This window comes from Homalodisca vitripennis, chromosome 2 (genome assembly GCF_021130785.1).
Source record: "Homalodisca vitripennis isolate AUS2020 chromosome 2, UT_GWSS_2.1, whole genome shotgun sequence".
Classification (NCBI taxonomy): Eukaryota; Metazoa; Arthropoda; class Insecta; order Hemiptera; family Cicadellidae; genus Homalodisca; species Homalodisca vitripennis.
In genome coordinates, this window is record NC_060208.1 from 81078763 (window position 1) to 81095118 (window position 16356).

At 33.6% G+C, this 16356-nt stretch overlaps 2 protein-coding genes across 3 annotated transcripts in view; both read right to left on the reverse strand.

The window, feature by feature from the left end:
• LOC124354253 (ankyrin-3-like) overlaps nucleotides 1–15382 on the reverse strand; it is a 28849-nt gene extending 13467 nt beyond the window's left edge. The window contains exons 1-2 of one of the 2 annotated variants that reach the window (XM_046804572.1): nucleotides 15082–15382; nucleotides 13279–13443 (exon numbers count right to left, since the gene is read on the reverse strand). The gene's annotated coding sequence lies outside the window, so the exon portion shown is untranslated. The remainder of the gene's footprint in view (nucleotides 1–13278; nucleotides 13444–15081) is intronic. The other variant, XM_046804571.1, reaches the window with a different exon arrangement.
• LOC124354254 (tigger transposable element-derived protein 4-like) lies at nucleotides 2368–4646 on the reverse strand. Its single transcript, XM_046804574.1, has one exon. The coding sequence runs from the start codon at nucleotides 3950–3952 to the stop codon at nucleotides 3170–3172; it is 783 nt and encodes a 260-aa protein (XP_046660530.1). The 5' UTR covers nucleotides 3953–4646; the 3' UTR covers nucleotides 2368–3169.
• Nucleotides 15383–16356: the final 974 nt, after the last annotated feature.

The window sequence follows — 16356 nt, forward strand, 5'->3', positions numbered from 1 at the left end:
AAAATAGTAGAGAAACAACATAAAACTCGTATTTATTGATAGTTTGGAACCTATTGAATACAGCCGTCTGATTATTTGGCCCAAATAATCTTGTACTATATAAAATACTATCGAAATACGAAACGTCAAAATTGGCGACGCTGGCACTTTATGCACTTTTCGTAGCGTCAAAATTAGCGACGCTGTGGCACTCAAAGGGTTAATGAATGACTTTTTATACAATTTGAAACATTCCATGAATTACAGACTAAGACATGTTGTTTTTTGCATGAGCTTTATATATCAATTATAGATAGCTTTTAACCAACAAATGGGAATTTTCTGACATCACTCTTTTCATATCAATCATGAACTTTCTATAAGATTCTAATCAAATAATAGGAAATTCTGCTGACGTCATGTTTATTCTGGACAGTTCTGTTATACAACTCTCTTAACCTTATTATTTTTAACTTATCTTAAACATCTTATGTATTCTTTGTTTGTATATATTTATTTATTTATCAATTTTTGGATTAAGGGGGTGTATCTGGAATTCCGTCATGAGGATGATTGCAATAGGCAGAATTCTATGAAGTTTAATAGAATCTACATGAAATTTAGCTACATGTGATATCTAATATGAAAAACAAAACATGATTCCTTAATTAACAAAAAATAATCAAGAAGAATGTGGAACAGCTTACAGATTCAGACTTGGAATCAAGAATCTTTATTAGTCATTATAACATCATTAAAATACATTGACATCGTCACCAGAGCTTCAATAAAATATTAGATCTAGATATATTACACTAAATGTAAATTCCAGTGAAAACCTGACTGGCCGAGATGAAATAACAGTCTGATTGAGAGGGGCAAATCAACAGGAAGAGAGTGAATGAAATGATACTTCTTAGTTATTTAGTCCCATAGGTTTTAAGAAAGCAGAACGATGTTGCTTTGTGAACAGCAGAGGCAGAGAGCAACAATACATAATGTTTGCAGCATTATCTTTCAAGTTCAATCATTATCTTTAGAGTTAGCAAAGTTCAATTATAACGATTAAAATGTAAAAAATCTCTATTAATTTCACTGCCCTGTAAACAAACGTCTTGTAAGCTCTGTCAATTTGCTTTGATGGTCAAAACAAATTGACAACACAGCTTATTTTATTAGATATTGCATACTAATATGTAATAAAATATATGCAATCAAAAAAAATGTAGCAAACATCAATAGACAATTAGAGAAAATTGTTGCTTTCTTAAATGTAATGTTATGTTCTTCAATTACATTAATAGAATTTCTAATTAGAATATATTTCATTATATATTATGTTTGATTAACATAATTTTACATAAGAATAGTACTAGAAATTTTTATGTTTACTGTCCATTCAATATGTACAATCATATCTCATTGTGATTAAATTCTCCATTATTTCTAAACTCTTTCATGAGATTTTCCATTTATATTGATGGTATTTTTAAGAGTAATGCTAATCCTTCTAGTTAAGAAGTTTTATTTTGTGAATGGTCTGGAGCTATAGAGACTGGAACCCTTTTACACAATACTTCAGCTATGCTCAGATGAGATTTAATGATTAAAATACTGTCGCCAAACCGGATTCAAATTCAGGACTCGCAGGGGCAATAAATCAATTTAAATGTTAACATTAAAGTGTATACGATTCAGTTATTATTAATATATGCAGAGTGTTAAGTAATATAGTATAATGTATAGACTAAGTAATATACTAACTGCAAAGCCTTTTTTGCTGATATGACAATATCTACCTTGGATATGGCTTCATAATAATGATATTTTTATTGCTTGAAAAATAAAGTACAGTTGGACCAGAATAGCCAATATTTCTACATCAGTAAAAAAAAAATGAATCCTACCAGCCCATTTGTTTAAATTATTACATAACGGATATCAGTTCTAGCCCAAATGTCATTTTTACCTTAATGTGTCAATTTTATTAGTGACACATAATGAATTATTCAACAGAATAGACAACCATAAAACATCTGGTTGAGATCGTGAGGGGTGTTGTATCAAACATTTTTATGAAATTTTCAAATTTTGTTTTGATTTATAGTAATTTGTAACGATAAATATCCCTAACAAATGAATACACTGACCAAAGTGAGTACAGTCGACTTTCGATAACTCGAATTTCAAGGGAACGGCTGTTTTCTTCGAGTTACGTATAGTTTGACTTAAGAATAGTTCGAGTTATAGAGGTAATATTTCACTAAATTCGACTTACAGAGGTAAACAAAATAAAATTTGAGTTATAGAGCTATAAATAAACTATGTTTTTTATTCCCTACATCCTTTACAAAACTAATGTATGTGCTGTAACTACATACAGCATTTGTACTTACTGTCACACTGCAATGTATGCCTACAATTCATACGTACATACAATTCAAATTTGAAAATAATCCGTAATCTTCTTCTGCCTAAGGCTTTTTTTCAGAATTTAAGTCTATTATGTTCTCAATAACAACAACAGCAGAGAACACGTTGTCTGGTACGTCACTTGATTGTTCTAAGTAGCTACGTAAAGTGTTCACTGCGGCCTTGGCTTCCTTGGTTGTGATGTCTGGTGGCTGCTCCATGCCGTCGTCATTGTCATCATCAGAGAGGACATCTTCACTTATTACAGTTGCGATGATGTCTTGGTCCGATAATGATCCGTAGACTGAAACACCCTAGTTGACATTTGCAAAATCATCAAAGTCTAAATTCGGGAGCTCGTTATTTATCATGGTCCACTCAGCTTCAGCGTTGGGAAGTCTCGGTTCTAGTTCATGGTCATTGTCACTTGGAACATCTTGGTCCCGATCTATTGCAAACCCACACGACTTAAAACAATTAACAACAGTTTGTTTTGTTACACTTTTCCAGCACTTGTCAATCAACCGCATGGCTTGTAACAGGTTGATTGAACACTCCTTTCCGTCTTCAATATCAGCCACAAATCTTCTTACTACTTCAGTTCTGTAAAGAACTTTAAAATTCTTAATAATGCCCTGATCCAGAGGTTGTAATTTTGATGTCGTATTTACTGGTAATAACTGGACCTTTACCCATTTGAGCTCAGGAATAGTGTTGTGAGCACTGCAGTTGTCAATAAATAAAATAATTTTTCGCTTCCCTTTACCCATTTGCTTATCTAACTTAACCAATTTGCAAACAACTCCGCATTTATCCATGCTTTCCTATTTGCTGTGTAGTCAACAGGTAATGACTTTACTCCAGCAAAGCATTGAGGTTTTTTTGATTTCCCCATCACTAGAGGTTTTAACATATTCGTGCCTGTCATGTTTGACGCAAGCAAAAGAGTAATTCGTTCTTTGCTGTGTTTGCCCCCGTGACATTTTTCCTCTTTAAACTCGTAAGTCTTATCAGGGAGACACTTAAAGAACAGAGCAGTTTCGTCAGCATTGAATACGTTTTTGGGGTTATAATCTTTAATCAGATCTGGTAATGAAGCCTTCAAATCAACTACTACGTCATTGTCTACAGGTCCACTTTCTCCACAAACTTTCTTAAAAGAAATGTTGTGCCTTTTTTTTAAATTTTCAAGCCACCCATTGCTGGCTTTAAACTCTATGTGGCCCAAAGATCTAGCAAAGTGCTCAGCTTTTTCTCTTATCAATGGGCCGCCTAGAGTAATATTTTTTTCTCTGCACTGTTTAAACCATTTAATCATGCACTCTTCTACATCTTTAAATTCAGCATTTCTTTTCCTTTTACATTTTAAGTTACCTTCGATAGCCCTTTGTTGAATTTCTTCTTTGTTTTTCAAGATCGTTGACAGCGTGCTGCAAGGAATGTTGAAGTCTGCGGCAATGTCTTTCTTTTTCCTCTTCCCTTCACCCACTAACTTTATTATCTTCAACTTGTCCCCTATATTCAAAGTTTTCACTTTTCTAGTGCTCACGTTGTCACTCATACTGTACTGTAGTCACTCACATTCACTAAACGCAAAACAGGGTTAGACCGGGAACGAGAACGTGCCACTCTATTTCCTAAATGTGTGGGAACTGACTGCACACGGCACTGACGTTTGGTAGACAGTCGGACAATTCAGCGACATGTCCAGACCTGTTCGGTTAGGTCTATGACCTAACACAGGTTCGCTGTAAACACAGCACAGCTTCGAGTTAGCGAGGGTTGATCTGAAAATTTTGAGTTGTAGTGGTAATGTATTTAAAGACTTTGACTTATCTACTGAACTTCGAGTTATAGAGGTAATTTTTCTATCACTTCGAGTTATTGAGGTAAAATTCGGGTGCAAAATTAATTTGAGTTACACATAGTTTTTTTCCGACTTAGGCAGGTTTTCTCAAAGGAACGGAAAAAATTCGAGTTATCAAAGAATTCGACTTATTGAGGTTCGAGTTATCGAGAGTCGACTGTATTTAGTGATGAATTCTGGCGTAATGTTTGTTGTGAGACCATATGTGGATTAGTAGAATATGTCATTTTGATATCACAATTAAAATACTGGAATTTTTATATTATAACCTACATTGTTGTCATGATACTTAACATGCAGTTTATCCCAGTTTCAGGAATAAGTTTAAATGGATATCAAATTTGAGTAATAAATATTTGATTGTAAAAGAACTAATTAAATATGTTAAGCTCCTTGAAGGCTGTTCTACAAGGAAACAGAGGAGCAGAAGAACTTAAGACAATAGCATATGCGGATGACATAATGATATGGGAAAATAGGGAAGAAGAGTTAGAACGAGAGTTAAACAAATGGGCAAAAGTGGCGAAGAAATATGGTTTAGAGATGAACATACAAAAATGTAAAGTAATGAAAGTAGAGAGAAGGGATGGAAATAACAAAGACGTGTTAGTTGAAGGAAAAAGACTTGAAAAGGTGAAGGAATTCTGTTATTTAGGAAGTATCATAACAGATAGGGGCACAATAAGAGAAGAGATAGGAAACAGAATATGGAAGAGTGGAAAGTTTTTCAATATGGTGAAGAAGATTGTGTGGAGTTGGAACATTGGGAAAGAATCAAAAGTATTGATGTATAAATCTTATTTCCAACCAATTTTATTATATGGAGCAGAGACGTGGACTAAAAATGATTTAAGCAGATTGCAAGCTGCAGAAATGAGATTTTTAAGAGGGATAGAGAAGACTACAAGAAGAGATAGAATAAGGAACGAAATAACCAGAGAAAGATTGAAGGTAGTTTCACTGCAAGAGACAATGGAAGGAAGAAGAATACAGTGGATGGGGCATGTGAAGAGGATGGGAGATAATAGAATGCCTAGAATAGCACTGGAGAAGGAGGAAGGAGGAAGAAGACCAAGAGGAAGACCGAGAGGAAGATGGGAGGACCAAGTGTGGAAAGACATAGAGAGAAGGGGACTACAGAAAATACAGGTGGATGAAGAGGAGACCTGGAAGGATAGACTAAAGTGGAGGAGGCTGTGTACGACGACCCGTGAGAACGGAAACGTCTGACGATGATGACGACGATGATGATGAAGCTCCTTGAAATTATTCCAGATAAAAATTAAGTATTATTTTTGAGTAATGTACCCACTGACGTAGATCAACACTTGCCAAAAGAAAAATTAGATCTTTTAATTTGTTATTTCTGCTTATATGTAACTTCAAAACCTTTGGCTTTTGGTTTGATAACTAAACTGTATCACACCTAAAAAATATATACATAATGATTATTTTTTTTATTTATCCAGCATAATTTGAAAAGAAATTATTAAAATTTTGCTCTTTCTTTCAAGTCTCATGCACTTTCCATCCTTGGTTCTTTAAAAATAAAAAGTTATGGTCATCAGCATAGTAGATCACATCAACATTCTAAATAAGTGAATTTCAATTGATGATATAAATTAGGGCTAGTACAGACCCAAGAATTGATCCCTGTAGGAGTCCAGGAGCCATTTTGCTTCTATTAGACATGTCTAGATGCCCGTTATCTGCCCACGCTAAACCCTATCTTGGAGTTAAAACGTAAGCCAATTATATGGCAGACGAAGCACGCCACATGCTTCTTATTGGTGCAACGAAGTATGATGATGCACACAACCAAAAGCTTTAATGGGATCATAAAATATGTTCTGCACATGTTCCCGTATCTCTAGTCTCTCGACAACTAGGCTCATAAAATTCATTACTGCATCAATTTTGCTAATATTTTTTGAAAATCTGTATTGCTGCCAAGAAAGAATTTTATATCTTTCCACAGTGTTTAACAATCTTTGTACTAAAACTTCTATAACACCTTGCTCAGAACAAATAAAATTTAAATAATGCTGTAATTACCATTATAAACAGGTATAACATTTTGTGTATAGGAATTACATTAGCTGTTTTCAATGAATTGGGAAAACATATATTTTTTCAAGAAAATTTAATTAATTTTCTTACGTATATTGTATAATGCAGCATTCAAGTAACCACACAGACATTCCATCAATGTTACAAGTTTTTTTTTTAAATTGGACCCTCTGAATGATTGTTACCAAACCTCATCAACAGGAGGCACAGCCATGGAAGCCATTGGAGCATTTCCTGTTCTAGGGCAGAGCCCAGTAAACAAGGTCCTCAAAGCAACACAAAAAAATTGTTTATTGAAAAGATGAATACTGATACTTCTAATTGGATTTCAATAATGTCCATTTATTTATTGTTAATGAAATTACTTTTGAATTAAAAAAATATATTTTATAGCTTTTGTGGAACTATTAGACAATAAACATATTATACATGTAAAAATAAACATTTCAAGCCGAAACTTTTTAAAAGTAAGAGTGACCTAATTTTCCTGTGACCAGAAACTGGGTATGACCTCTGGCTTGATAAGAAAATTTTAAAGAGCGTATACATAAGTTGCAACAAAAATGATACCAACAAAACAAAGGCCTTCCTGTAGTACAGAAGAAATTATCAAATTAAATTAAGAAATGAAGCTGAGATGTCATTGTTGAAAATTAAATAAATAATATCACAGCGTACAGGCCAATAAGAAACAAACTTAATTGGAATACAGATGCCAAAGAACGGGTTTTTGTAAATTATTTATCAAACTGCTTATATTGAAATGCTAACTGGAAATGTCTCAAACAGTGTGATATTATATCTAAAGTACTGATATGCTAAAAGGTGTTGATTTATAAAAAGTAAAACTTTGTGGTGTTAGCAAGAAATTGTACAACAAATACACTACGGCAAACATTACACAACAGTTCACATCTATTAGCCCTTTTAGTATCAAAACAAAAGTCAATAGTTGCTCTAAGGAATACTTAGCACTGGTAATACTGAAGGATACCAGGCACATTTTGAGTGTTTTGAACTATTTACTAAAACACCTGTAAAAATTATGTAAAGATAGCTTACTAAATTTTTGAGATTAAAATCTTTTGTTTTCAACCAAGGCCGGAAAAATCAAAATATTAACTAACTACAATCACAATTTTTATAACAAATAAAAAAGTTACTGACAGTACCATATTTTTATTTGTTTGGTTCTACTTTAATAAAGAGGTTTAAATAAGATTATTAAATCTATAGTTTATTTTATACATATACTTTAAAGTTATACACAACAAAAACATTTTAGTCTCATTTTTAAACCATACAAATCAAAATAACATTTTTTAGAGTACATTTATTTACTTTAGTAGTCACTTTTATGGAGGATTAGCCTAAAACAATAACAAATATACCCCCAATTTTCCTACCACTTCCATATATGTGTCCACTGGTCCATAATTGAATGTAAACACAATTATAAGTAAAAACGAGTAATTTTAGAAAATTACATGATACATACCACTAATAGCATAAAAAATCATGCTTATTTAATATAAATAAATAATATAATATATATAAATAAACTACACCCTTGGTTGTAGTTCAATTAATATAAAAATTATCTAAATTAAATTAAATTGAAAACTAATTTAAATTTTAAAAAAAAACTAGAACTGGAAGTTGTACAGTAATTCTATTTTATACTAAAAAAAATCAATGTAACTTATTACAAAAAATAACGTCAGTATAGTTTTTTAGGGTCGGTATACGTTTATATATGGATGTTGGCATTCTTCAGCCAGTAGTTTCCAGTGTCCATATTATACACTTTGATATTCTTCGATAACTTTTGTATATATGTACAGAAATTAGTACTAAAAGGGATAAACTCAAGCTGTAGACTATTCTTCACAATGACCTAAGCTTTGGTAGCTCCCACAAAACATGACATAAAATTTACATTGTGTCACGTTTGTATAGTATTTTATTGAATTTTTGGCACCTGAACACCATTGCTTCAACAGATGAAAATGGCTAGGCCTATAAAAATATTACCAGCAGCCTACATTGAACTTCTCCAGTTGATTGACATCCATATTCTGGAGGGAACTCATCTGATATAAACTTTCACTTGGCATCAGAATTCTCTGCTACTTAGTAATGGTACTGCTGGTTGCAATATAATAATAAGCGGCCACAACGACAATATCACGCAATCTGGCACGTGATCTTAAGTCGAGAAAGTACCTATCAGAAATGCCCATAGCCATCAATGAGGGCTTCAGTGGAGAAAAGAAACATCCTTTGAGATAGTAACCAAATTAAGCTCAGATCACGTGAGTGCTCACTCGTAAAACGTTAACTTTGATACTACTAGTAACATATTTATGATAACCTAATCTAAACCTACTTATGTTGCGTAATAACAAGTAGTAGACAGAGTGTCCTCCAGATAATACCAAAGTACAATATTAACACTCATGTACTATTTTAGTTAGAACCAAACCAACTATGACTTTTTAATAAGTGAATGTAGTTTTGATTGCATCAATACATGCAGAAATACCATTACGTACTGACTACTGCATTGTAGAGAGGTTGGTTTTGTGTGGTTAGAAGACAAGTTTGAAAATGAATAATTGTTAGGTGGTGAAAGAGTTGTAGTAGAAGTTGATGAAGCAAAAATCACAAAGAGAAAGTATAACTGTAGAAGACAGAAGAGGATACATTGGTGATAGGAGTTATGGAAATAAACACATATAGACATTTCCACAAGTAGAAGAGAAGGTGGTAGGTTCCATGTAGAGACTTGTCCAGAAAATAAACGTAATGGTGATTCATTTATCCTGTTAATCGTTAAGCATGTCAAACCTGGAAAGATAGTCACAGAATTATGGAAAGCCTATTTTGGTTTTTACTACAAATGGATATGACCATTTTAATGTAAACCACAGCATACTGAGGATTCAATACTCATGAATGTTGAGGATTAAATATTCATTAATATTGATGATTTGTTGTCATGATGGCCACTTATTACACTACAGAAAAACAATGTAAAACTTGACTTCTTATTATTTTAAGTAATAAACATGTCTGACAGCTTTGTCATGCACATTGTCCTTCCGCCCATTACTTAAATACTACACAAATTATTTTACTTTTATTCTAATGTTTGTTACTTTGTTCAAATAATAACAAATAGTAGATAAAGTGGCCTCCTTTTTGCTGCTAACGCTTCCTTTAGGGAGGCAGAAAACACAAACCTATTACCATGACATGTAATTTTCACAGTAGGTAATATAAAGTCGGTTTCTTTCTAATAATTTGGTTTTTTAGCTCCACAGTAGGAAAAACTTTGCAAAAAATTGTGGAATACAGATAATACCAACGTACCGTATTATATATTATTTATGTATGTAGTGTATATTGTTTATTTTCGTGTGCTCCAGGTCCCTGTTTGGCAGCCTTGTATACATGTAAATATACATATAAATTCCTTTTTTTGACTTTCAAATCTGCCCCCGAAAATAGCCAACTATGATTTTGTGATTTTATGGTTTATTTTTGTTCAGCCGCGGACAGTTGGTACTAGCTGTAAATATAAATGTTAAATTTATACTTAGTTATGTTATGTGTCAACCTGTAGTCTTTAATTTAGCCTACATTAGTTTATATATAGATTTGGTTTTTAAATGACTGTCAACTGCCATTTTTACTCTTCTCTTGCTTCGGTAAGTAGTGGGAAATGGCTATGAAGTATGGGGAAATTGGACAGAAATAGAAATGGAAAATACTGTTATTTACCAATAACTTATTACCAAAATAATGCAGTTAGTTGGTATTAGTACATTCCAGTAAACTGTTACCATGGTAAAAAGGTACCAGCCGATCAAAGCTCAGTATTAGCATCATGCTGTTACTGAACTGATGTTATAGACATGTACACGGAGTCAGACTAAATCTACATATGTGGAGCTAATAAGACAAACTATACGAAATATTAACTAAGTCAGTAAAATGTAATTTTATACTGGTAAACTACTTTGAAATATACTAATTATAAACTATTTATTTATGAGGTTAAAGGCCTACCAAGCAAATTATGAATTTGACATTATTTACGTATTCTGCTCATCCTCCTGAAAAAAATATATTAGGTTTTAGGGGGAGCAAATGACAAATAACGTGGTTTTAATGGGTATATTCATAAATAGTTAAGTTTTTAACATTCTAATGTTCTGTATGTGTGCTGTGTGTTTCGATATCTGAATATTGTAATGTTATCTGCGGCTGGGACTGATAGCGTATCTGTTATCTTAACGCTCCGGGGCTGTGGTCCAGTGTTTCACAAGATATCATGTACTGTAGTTCGGATCGAGTGAGTGCTTGTCAATCATGAATCAACTATCCACTAGTTCGACGAATCGTAGTGAATTGTATGTCGGAGTGTTTTGTCGGGCATGTTAAGAGTTTATGTTTTGACCAAAACGAGATATTTCCTTTTAATGGTGGTATGTGTTCTCTATTACTGTCCCTTTATATATTAACACATTTGCTGCGGTAACATACGTTAAAGAGAACCCAAAAAATGGAAAAATAAAAATTCATAAAAACTTACCGTAAGTATTTTAAGGATCAGAATATGATTCCATTTTGAAGTTGAAGGGGTCTTTATGATGATACCGGATGTTTTGGTTTGTTAACCGCAGGTGTGTAACCCGCATCGTTTGACATTTCCCGTCACGCTCCACTGCCATGTCACAGTCACAATTTTGTTGTTTCTTATTAAAAACCGCCTTGTTCAATGTTCAACGTATATTTTACACATTTATTACAAATATTACACATTAAATTTTTACTTACATATTTACACCACCCATATATCAGCAATATTTATAAATTATCATGGTATGTTTGGAAACACTTCCCAACACACATACCAGGTTGGTCAGGGCAGGTCTCACAGTAGTACGGTGTATTTACCCAACTTTCCAGCATATGCAACATAATTTCCTTTTTAGCTGGTTTCTGTTGCCTCGATCAGTGTTTTCATAATCTTATGCGCAGTTTGACGTAGTCTCTTTTGTGCTGGAGATTCTATCAGTTCTACTTGCGCCGGCACTAACGATTTAATGACTTCTAATCTAAAATCATATAATACCTTCTTTGGTCTGTACATATTGTGTAAGCCATGGGCATTCAACAACAACATTTGTGTAATATGGATAACAATATTTTTGTACCATCGCATCGACTTTTTGTCACAGGGGTAGTAACTGAGCATTTGATCAGCTCTATTAACTCCACTCCTAAATGCATTATATTTTATAATTGGGAGAGGCTTCAGTTTTTTTACCTCTCTTGTTCCCAAAATCTACCATCTCGTTTTTGTGCTCTGTTGAGATTTATGTCACAACCCGTTTGTCCTTCCATTTGCCAATCATAATGTTATTCCCATATCTGGTGATTGCTTCATCAATTTTTAGCACTGCTGATTTTATGTCAGTTGGGACAAGTTTACGGTCTTGCTGCAAAGTTCCTGTGGAGGTTTTGTGTGATAGGAGCCTAGGGGACAAACTATAGTTATATATATATATATATATATATATATATATATATATATATAATTATATAGGTATATAATAATTGTCCATATAGACAGAGTGCCCGTTCCATAATTTTTCCTTCAACAAATACATGACTACTTTTTCTGTGTGTTCCTTCCCTCCAACAATTTCATCATCAGAACCAACATAGACAAAAAATTTCAAAATTAGTCATTGATGCTCAGTCAATGTATAAAGTTTGACGTCATATTTATGGCGTATACCTTCAATATACTGGCGATAAAACAACTTCCCACAAGACCATCGCTTCACCGAGAAATTAATTCTTTTTGAGGGTAATACACCTGATTCATTTTATTGTTAAAATAATTCACTACCCGTTCCACTATTTTGATTGAGTTCTCCTTTTATCCCTCGTTCAGCACTTTGCTACAGCGAATGCAATGCAAAATGTTGTAAAACCTATCTCTAGACATACTTTTTCTGAAGTACTGTAGACTAAATAGTGAATCAATTTTCAAATAATCTTGGATTCTGTTTAGTCGAATCGTGCCCATATGCACTAAAGCAATGAAAACGTCTGCCATTGTCAAGTTTTTCCACGAATTTATTCTTGATTTAGGTGTCAGAGTCGGTTTGAAATATAGAGCATATTCATTTGTGTACTTACAAATTTCTTCAAGGAAAACAATGTCAACCAAAAGGTTAACCCATTGCGGATCGTATTGTTTTGGTGCGCGGGCACAAATTAATTTATGGTCAGCGGCGGCCGAACGAACAGCAATGATGCGCCACATCGTATTGCTCACTATTGTATAATAGAAAATTCAGCTGTGAAGGTATTCGTTCAGATGGGACATGGGCCTGCTGGGGTATCCGTGATGTAAGAATGATAACACGCGGGCAAGGTTCCGGGGTGGCAGGGATGATGTCTGAATCATAGTCTAAATAAAGCGACTCGGGCGAAGCGATTAAAACATCCGGGCCATTGTCTAGACTAACCCCGCCAACATGATCCATCCAACATGTACGTCTGCGTTGTTTAGTTCTGTGTCACTAACCTCAAAAGTATTATAATAACAACTGAGGAAAACACCCAATCAGAAGCGCTAAAAAGCAGAGCGTAAACTCATATGAATGACTTTTCAACTTCAATATACAACTGCGATCTGTAGGATATTTATAAAACTCTAAACGTAGACCGTTGTTAAACACTGTTAGTTGATAAGTGAAGACGATCACCCAATCTATCAGACATTAATAGAACTGTTTGGAGGGAAATTTAAAAGCAGACCGCCTTTGCGACCTGAGCTCGTCATCGTTAGGCCCGGCCGCTGCGTGACGAGCCCAGCTCATCAGTGATCCGCAATGGGTTAAACCAATCAATTGGTTTCTCCTCACCTGGTACGGACACTATAATGTGTCAGTTCTCGTGAATTCGATTGACCTCATGCCTGTTTTTGTTATAGACCATTGAGGAGCAGTGTAATAAATATATGGATCTTCATCAGGTTCACTGATTTCTCCATACTCAACATCAGTGTCGTCAGATTCACCATCCATAACCTGTTGAACATATCACATCACTGTCTAACTGTTCAACGTTATGCATTATTTCACCGGCTTGCGTACCAGATGATCCAGGTAGGGCAGGATCCATTCTGTCGTATTCAACTGGTCAATAAACACAAATAAACCAAAATAAGGTACTATCATTTCCATTAAGCACAGTGAAACAAACGACAAAAATGGCGAACAACTATAATAGCGGTCTAGCAGAGATATTCAAAACTAAGGCCTACTACAACTGTTCTGTTAGTTCCGGTCCGTTTCGCCACCCTGTAGCGTGCAAATTGTCAAACCCAGCCTAACTATTGTGTAAAAACTAATAATAAAACATTTCATACCGCTATTACATATGTTTCCAAAACAAAACCCTTAAAAATCATGTTTACATTTTACAAGTTACCTGTAAACCCAAAAATTCCCTAAAACTAAAACTAACGTAACCCTTTATGAATACAGACTTAACTATATGGGAAAAGTCCCAATCGACTTCAACAGATAGCTAAGCAACAACGAGGCTTGTAGCTTGCAATAGCATTGTTAACCGCCGGCGTGTAACTCGCTATTTGACAAACATCACTGTTACACGCCGGCGTGTAATCCGCGGCGAATATGTTAATATTGGATTTTTACATAACATTAATTTTTTTACACTTTACATAAATTTCTTTTCAATTATATATTTCTGATCAGCCCCTCTAGAATTTGATATTTTTCTGAAAGGTACTATCTCGAAAGACGTTTTTCTTTCATTGACATCCGCATGGGGCAGCACCGCAGCCTGAGTTAACGGCCGGAGCCACTTGTCTCAACCCAATAACAACTAATTAATTTGTAGCTCGAAAAAAGGAAAAAAAATTGTTAATTTATGTCAAAATTATGCTCATTTCAGTATTATTTTTAAATTATGTTTCCAAAGATGGCAGTGCATCCGATGACGTCATCACGAGGTTGATTCACAGTCACAAAAGGTCACGTGACGCCCAACTTGGATGTACAACATGGAAATATAGATCCGTGAGTGAAAATTAGTTCCATTTTTATGTTCTAAAACTTCGTTACTTCTCATTTCCACCCTGTGAAACATAATATTGTTTTGTTCAGTGAGACGATTTTAATAAGTTAATAACGCGAAACTTGTATTTAGCCGTTCCAGCTGTTATTTTCAAAATTACTGTAACCTAATACCAGAAAAACATTATGAGAATGCCAAATTATTCAGACCACCTGTTACTGAAATAACAGGGTATTACTGGTAACAAGTTATCCTGGTAATGGGTTACCACTGAATAATGATGTTACCGACACTAATATGTTATATACTACCCATCTCTAGACAGAAATCCTTGGTGGAACCCTTCAGCAGTTCCCAGTCAGGAAACAAAATGTAGTATCTGACTTAATTGTTATCTAATTCCATGTTTATTTATTACTGAATTGTATCTGTTCCTGACTTTATTTAAAATTGTCCTAATATTTTTAATGACAAGTTGGTTTAGGTATTGTTGACTACTGTTACAAACATTAACATGCTCTTTGTTCTCTTGAAAGGCTAGGTATATTACACAAAAACTTGATATTATGTAACAATAATGTAATGTACGACTATTTAACTAAGGAGAATACTATAAAACTAACCATTTGTCGCTTAAGATATGAGAAAAATGTATAAATTCTTAACACAAAACCATAAATCACAAACTTCTTGCAAGTGTAAGGTTAGACATACTAGTCAATCAACATCGGATACGTATTAGAAAACTAAGCACTAACGAAATCCGTATATTCGGTCTAATTATGTATTGCAATGGCGAATGAAGCAATCCAAAGATACATTATTAATTACAAACTGTAATTGACTTTTTTATCAGGTCAACATTTGAGGTTAACAATCACAACAACAAACTGCTTGTTTCTGTTATACTGTAATAGTGATGGGAGAAACGAATACAGAATCGAATAGTATTCGAATACAGCCAGAGTATTCACATATTCTAATACATCAAAATGAATTCGAATACTTTTGAAATGAATACAATTTCTCTGGAAGAATTGAATTCAAACCTGGAGTATTCGTTTATTCTGACTAATAGTATTCAAATAAAACATCAGAGCTGTATTCGTATTCATATGAGGTTTAAAATGAATACATATATGGATACTTTGAAAAGAATAATTTAGGGGAGATTCATTATTTGAAAAAAATAATTACAAATTTTAATACTTGAAAAAATGTATAATTATTAAATTTAAAAATACATATTATTTAAGAGTTACAGTTCTAAGCAATAAAGACAAATATGAATATTTACTTCATATTGTTGTGTAAAAACCAAATATTATTGAGGTTTTCTGGCTTCAGTCTATTTCTACGGTAATTAGTGACAAGACCTGCTGTGGAAAATAGTCTTTCAGACGGAACTGAAGTAGCAGGTAAACAAAGATATTTCTTCTGAAGTTCGTATATCATGGGTATGACTTGTTTATACGAGGCACCAAAAGCCAAAGCCACAAAAAGCAAAAGTATTGAAATACAGTGGTGAATTTGTGACAAACAAGCGAAATAACCCAGGAACAATAGATTGCGGGAAAGAAGTAAGCCATTTTAAACACAATTTTTATGGTTGCGTAGAAATATTTTTGTAATACCTACATATGATGAAAATAATTTAGTCCTACTGATCTCTAATGCTACGAATATACAAATTTATGATATAATTAAATTTACAGTAATTTATACAATTTATTGAAGTCTCCCATTGTCACTCAGAAGGCTTAATTCCAGAGAAATTTCTATCTTTTTCCTCTCTGCGAGGGTTTTTTGTTCTTTTTGTTGGAAAGAAAACGTCTCTGTTTAGAAACATTGGTATTGCCTGGTTGCCTTGTGTTACACTCTTCTTCCTAAAATATAAA